The 6,493-nt window shown below is 40.6% G+C and overlaps 1 protein-coding gene across 2 annotated transcripts; it reads right to left on the bottom strand.

Annotated features, from left to right (window-relative positions):
• Positions 1-263: 263 nt before the first annotated feature.
• Positions 264-5,712, bottom strand: zgc:162592 (G-protein coupled receptor). Of its 2 annotated transcripts, XR_006757510.1 has the most exons (3): positions 4,974-5,712; positions 3,526-3,880; positions 264-1,390 (listed from the first exon to the last, which is right to left on the bottom strand). XR_006757510.1 is itself a non-coding variant. In XM_014126652.2 (2 exons), exons 1-2 carry the CDS (start codon positions 5,707-5,709, stop codon positions 3,582-3,584), a joined length of 1,035 nt encoding a protein of 344 aa, XP_013982127.2. In that variant the 5' UTR covers positions 5,710-5,712; the 3' UTR covers positions 2,245-3,581. The 2 variants fall into 2 exon arrangements, 1 of the variants encoding a protein (XP_013982127.2); XM_014126652.2 differs by lacking the exon at positions 264-1,390 and having other exon boundaries at positions 2,245-3,880.
• Positions 5,713-6,493: the final 781 nt, after the last annotated feature.

The following is a 6,493-nucleotide window of genomic DNA, read 5'->3' as shown; positions in this document are numbered from 1 at the left end:
AAAGGAATACACTTCTTAGCCTAAATGCAAATGTTTCAGGCAAATCCAGCACAACACATCACTGAGTAACTGCCTCCTTATTTTCAAGCATGGTGGTGGCTGCATCATGGTACGGGTATAGTTGATATCGACAAAGACTGAGGAGTTTTTTTATTATGAAAATAAACGGAATGGAGCTAAGCAAAGGCAAAGCCCTAGAGGAAAACCTGCTTCAGTCTGCTTTACATGGTCACTGGGAGAGGAATTCACCTTTCAGCAGGACAATAACCTACAACACAAAGCCAAATCTACACTGGAGTTGCTTACCAAGAAGACAGTGATTGTTCCTCCTGAATGGCCAAGTTACAGTTTTGACTTAAAATCTGCTTTAAAATCTAATGACAAGACTAGAAAATTGTCTTCCCATGATCCCCAACACCTTGACAGAGCTTAAAGAATTTCCAAAATAATAATGGGCAAATATTAAACAATACAGGTATGCAAAGCTCTCATGAGACTTACCCAAGAAGACTCACAGCTATAATCTCTGCCAAAGGAGTTTCTAACATGTATTGCATTTTTCCACTTTGACAGAGTATTTTGTGTAGATAGTTGACCAAAAAAGACAAATCAATTTTAATCCTACTTTGTAAAACAATAACATTTGAAGAAATCCAAGGGGGATATAGACTTTCTATAGGCACCGTATGCAAGAATTGTGGTTTAAATAGTACAGCTGCATATTCATATTAGCCAACACGGTATATCCTACACATATACCTCACAGTACAATCTCTAAAAACAGCTGAGCAAAATGTATATAATGTGTTCTGTAATAAGAACCAGTAAACTCCTACCCAATACCATGGAGGGCTTGCATAATGTTGAATGCATTGGAATATAACATATGGAGAATGATAGTCTGCAGAACTAGTTTCAAATACTCAATGTTCAGTGAATGTGAATAGATTTGTGGTTTAAATGATTAACCTAACTTTCCTACTAACCTTCTAAAAGTTCAGTGCTAAATTCTTGCCAATCCATTATTCTACTACGAACTATGACTGAGTGAGACATACATTTCACACATATACATTCAAACAAAGAACATCACATCACCATTTATTGAGTACAGAGACAAACAGCAAAGGTATCTAAATATGTAACCTTCCAATCAATAGATATAGAAAGAGAAGTATAACAAGCATGTGTATCTGAAGTTGGTGCTTCTCAACTCTAAAATACAAAGTCTAGTGTAAGACAAAATCCACAGACAAATGCATATGAGGCCTGAATTTTTAATAGTGATGGCAGGGATAGTTCAAACTGCAGTAGGATGGTTCTCCAAACAGGTCAGTGAATCAGCTGAGCAGCACTTAGTTGATCTCTGGGAGCAGGACACAGGAGAGAGCTGAATAGATTGTGGGAGACAAATGTGAGAGACAAGATTGAATCAAAGAAATCAAAGCAGCAAAGGATTGTAGAAATGAACATCTTGACAGTCTTAAATTACAACAACTAGGCTACAAGGATAAAGGCAGGGTACTCTGCATCCTACTCCAACTAGGTCTATTGACAGGGATAATGTGGCAATTCTTATTTGTCAGCATTAATTAAATGAGTGAGTTCTGCCTTGATGACTATTAGCTTTACAATACTTGTCCTATAGATTTTTGTAGTCTTAAATTGCTACTTGGAATAATTATAGCTAAAGCTCCCTGTCCCAGAATGACATGCTAGTGATTATGTAATCTGCTCCTGCCAGCTAGCTACATTTTTAAGGTTACATTTTAAGTAAAGTTAGGAGTTATTTTACAGATTGCATTGATGGTATCACGTCTCTATAACTAAATAGATACCAAAAATAAATAACAGTTCACCTGATAGCAGTTTGTCGGACTGAGATCTCTCGAGGTGTCACCAGCTGTCCTTATGTACAATAGGACATTGCCAACAAACAGAAATTTGTGCAGAAAAAAAATGATATATACACTATGTAAAAAACAGCTCCTCCCTCAGCAGAGACCAATCATCTCAAACTAAAGCAGATAGGTGGTGGGCTGACGCATTCTATGACTGGATCCCCTGAGCCAAGGCACAGAAACCTGTGTGAGTCTGACTTGACCTCAAATTGGAATAAATACAGTGTGGGAAATAACAGTGATATTCAGTGAAGCCTCTTGCAGAGCATAATTCCCATGTAGGCAGCTTATCAAATCTGCCTCTCCTTTTCCATGCCACACTAAATGACTAATTAACACAATAAAGGCATTATGCTTTATTTCCCAATCACAAACAACATTTTGGGGGATTTTCACTTATTTATAAACAATATAAAATTGTTATGTACACAGCCAAGTCACTCAACTATTCACAAAATACAAGTTAAACATACATAATTCGTAAAAGTCCAAGTACTTATTTTTACACTTGAAAGCACCAATAGAGTTTGGCAAGTTTCATAATAAATATGGACTATATTTTCAGATTTCGGCCAAACACTATACATGCCAGGTCATGAATCTCAAAGAGATGGGTACACAACCAACAGGTTTCACTGACAACATTTACCATAATAGCATGTCTAAAGGAAGTTGTAAATAGTATAAGAGAGCTGCCCAATATGATACAATGTAGGGCGGACAGTAGCAGTGATGGTTATGCGTAAGTAGTCTTAACAGCTTTAAAAAAAAGGGACCACGAATTGGGAGGTGACCCTGGTGATATGAGAAGCTAAGTCAAAGGGAGGGAAAGGGTAACGCCGACAGACACGAGTGTAGTGGTGACTTTTATACACTGGAGCTGATTAATTACTTTTCTCGGGATGAAATTCAATGACTTAAAGGTTTACCTTGCAAGGCTGCTACGTATACGCCGGGCCTTTGATATACAAGATATAGGTCTACAGAGTAGACGGCCTGAAGACCATCAAAGAGCTTGTAAACATTTCCTAGTGAAGTTCACCAAATACATTTTATTGTTTGATGGCTAAATATTTCAATTAATTCAACATTGACATTTAAGTGCAACATATTGATGGGCTGTAGACAACCTGCAGATAAAATTGTAGCACCGCGTAAAATACTGATAATGCAAATACAAACAAGGTGGCGGGAGACATGGCTGGATGAGGGCTACATTCAGATGGATTTACAAACTAAAAAAAAAAACACTAAAAATGTGGTTTAAGAGGTCTTCACTGTTGGTGCATGAAATTCTGACAACACTTGGTGTGACAGTAAAATGTAAAACAAAAAATACATCTATAAAAAAAAGAAACATTCCAGCATGGACCAAAGACTGTCAATTCGGTATGAATAAAATTTCAAAGAATTAGGTTTGGGTTCCAAAAAAACAAACAAAAAAAATATTCAAAATAACTGAAACTGCATAGTGATGGTGAGGAAGATAAATGCTTCAAAGCCCTGTCAAACACTACACCATGGCCTGACAGCACTCTCATGTCTCCTTGCCACACTTGATACCACGATCTCAATACAAGCAGCTCTCCTAAATGTCCTTCAGGTGTTTGGTGTTGAAACTTACCAGATGTATCATTGAATAATGTGAGTGAGTACCATGTCTATGAGAAGCATAATCCCTCAGAAGGGGGTGTCACTGGCCAGGGTTATCAGGGTGCAGGTTGACGACACACTGGAGCAGCGCTCCTGGAGGGTGTTGTTATTGTCCCAGACTACAGTCTGTGAGCTGGCTGTGCAGCCCAGGGCCCTGGCCAAATCTGGGCACAATGTGAGACACAGCCGCTGGAAGAGCAGGCAGAACTTTCTACGGAAGCTGAGGTTGATCCAGAAGTAGAAGATGCAGTTGAGGAAACCGTTGGAGGTTGGCAGCCACACCACCACAAACTCCATCCACTCTGGAACTCTGTTGCCCGAGATGGCTGGTGGAAAAGAAAACAGAGAGAGAAAAACAAATAAAAGGGACAGCATAGGCTATGAAATAAAACTATGCACAAGCATTGTCAGTCAAAGAGCGATTGACAACAGTACTACTTCTAGCAGGAGTGGGAACTATGGACAGGATTCTTAAATGAAGTGTGTTGTCATTCAAATGAGAGACAACTAGTTTTGATGCAATTATTTTCACATGAGAAATATTGCACCAAACATAGTTATATGTAAAATTGCACGACTAAGATCTTCTCTGCAAAAACCTCACCTAGCTGAGTTAGAGTAAGCAAACAACCTAGTATGCGGCGCCTTGCAAACACATTTACAAATAACCAATCTTCCCTTGTCTATCATGAACGTTGAATACAATTTTAACTTACTGCCGATTGTCCGTGGGATTGGTTCTTCAGTGGGTCGAAATTTGAGACAAAATATCCACAGAACAGTATTATAACAGACTTCAAAATGTGGGACTATGTGACAACCAAGATGCGTTTGCTCCTGATCCAAGGCACGTGCACAAGACTGAAGGACTTGCACTTTGATGCATGCATACTGACCAAAGTCTTGCAGGTGTTTACATGGTTTTCAGCATGCATGCATACTGACCAAAGTCTTGCAGGTGTTTACATGGTCTTCCGCACGTGCCAGGTGATAGATATTTCAGCAGCAATACCAGCGCTCTAAAAAGTCGGGTAAATAACACTTTCCTGGGGCTAATTTGAATAACCAACTATACTGACAACCAGTAGTGTAAAATGTAATTTTATTCAAGATTCTTGATTGTAAGGAAACGTTCCCGTTTAGACTGCTTAGTTTCAGGCCGTATACCAGAAGCTGCCCATATCAGTCTGATTCATCAGCCTACCTAGGTCATCTTACACCCAGCACATTGGCTTTTCCACTTTACAGCCTTGTAGCCTGCATTTGTTACGGTCATTTTCCTGAGATCATTTAGAACGGTGGCGAGTGACTTTGGAAAAAACATGCACCTTGTCTGAATTTTAGATGTTCCATCTACAAGTTAAAGTTCCTTCAGCCCCTAAATGTAAACCAACTGGTTCCTTCTATAGGCCTACTCACCATTATAGATAATTGCCGCCATGCACGGCGTCCAACATGTGTAGTACACGGTCATCACAGGGACAAGCACCCTGGAGGCTACGTCGGGTCTGTTATGACGACCCAGGTGTTGTGCCCGCATCTTTACCCGCTGTCTCTTTGCAGCAAACCAAAGGCGCAGGTTTGCGCAAGTCATGATGATTGAACAAGGAAAGAAGATGAGGCACGTCAACGTTAGAGAGTACACAACGTTAGTAGAGTACGATGGATTGCAAACCAGTGACGCTGTAGAAAAGTGGACCTCAATTATCCCGTTAGGAAAAGATATGGGCACAAGTAAAAATGGAGGAAAACACCATGCAAACGCGATCAGAAGCAGCGTTCTTCTCCTTGTCATCAGTGATGAGTACTTCAGTGGGTAAAACACTGCTATGTATCTTTCGAGACTTATTGTAGCTAGTGTGTACATGCAAGTCGAATAGATCGTCGCGTTGAAGAAAGCGACAATGTGACAGAGGAAGTCTGGGCCTTCACTGTAGTCTTTCGCAAGACTGACGCACAGATTCAAGGGCGTGATGATCAGTCCAAACGCCGAATCAGCACCGGTGAGTGAGAGTAAAAAGTATCGAGAGTTCCTTGACCAGCCGGACACCGATGAAGAAATCACCATAATAACTGCAATATTCCCCAACGTGATCATCGCTCCTAAAACTGATATTATGCCAATTTTAATGGGCCTGTGCCGTTCTAGAAGCATTTGCGTATCTGTGCTGGTTAGATTGGTGTCCTCGGACTCAGACAAATTGAGTGTTGCCAACATTGTCGGTCATATTGTTTGTCACTTCCTTTGTGAAACCTAAAAAAGAAAACACCCAAGGGCATGCTCTTCAAAATTCTTTCAGGTGAATTTACATGATAAAATCAACTTACCAAGCCGTGGTATGCACAACAATAAATACCACTACCACACCTGTGGCACGTTAGGTGATAGTCACGTGCCCCAATCAAATACGTGGCTCTGACGCAAGTAAAAAGATCAACCAAGAGGCAAATTATTCTTCCTTGGTCATTAGGAGAAATATACACATTCAAAGGACTTTTCAACACATTTTAGAGTTGGTGTCCATGTATGCCATTGTTTTGTTGTGTAATGTAGTCGACATTGTATTGAAACACTCATTTACACTAGGATTATTCTGTTGTGGCCTAGTTATATGAGCAATGGCTCCATCGTCGCTCAATTCCTCTACAGGCGGAATCAGGTGAAGACCACCTGAGCGCTGGCAGAGATGAGCTACATGGGGGAGTGGATTTGGGAGGAAGAGCGCGAGGACATTAACCTAAATAGCTGAAAGATGAGACCATCTCCTCCAAGCCCTGCGCTGGACTCCGCACAGATGGATTCGTCATTAGGACAGTGACAAGCGCATATATCAAAGGCGTATTCCAGGCCGTCCTCCTTCCACAGAGGGATATGTCCATGTTTAGCTGACACTACTAGCCTACCTGCTGTGGAAGCGGCCCCTCTGATGGTCCTCCAT

This window comes from Salmo salar, chromosome ssa11 (genome assembly GCF_905237065.1).
Source record: "Salmo salar chromosome ssa11, Ssal_v3.1, whole genome shotgun sequence".
NCBI classification, from domain to species: Eukaryota; Metazoa; Chordata; class Actinopteri; order Salmoniformes; family Salmonidae; genus Salmo; species Salmo salar.
Note: the sequence above shows the minus strand (reverse complement) of the source record. Positions and strands in the feature narration are given on the sequence as shown.

Bases quoted from the DNA above. Each gene is read 5' to 3' on its own strand.
- zgc:162592 (XM_014126652.2), bottom strand. From the start codon at position 5,709: ATGCTTCTAGAACGGCACAGGCCCATTAAAATTGGCATAATATCAGTT. The intron at 3,881-4,973 runs GTGAGTAGGCCT...CTTTTCCACCAG, and splicing joins GGCGGCAATTATCTATAATG to CCATCTCGGGCAACAGAGTT.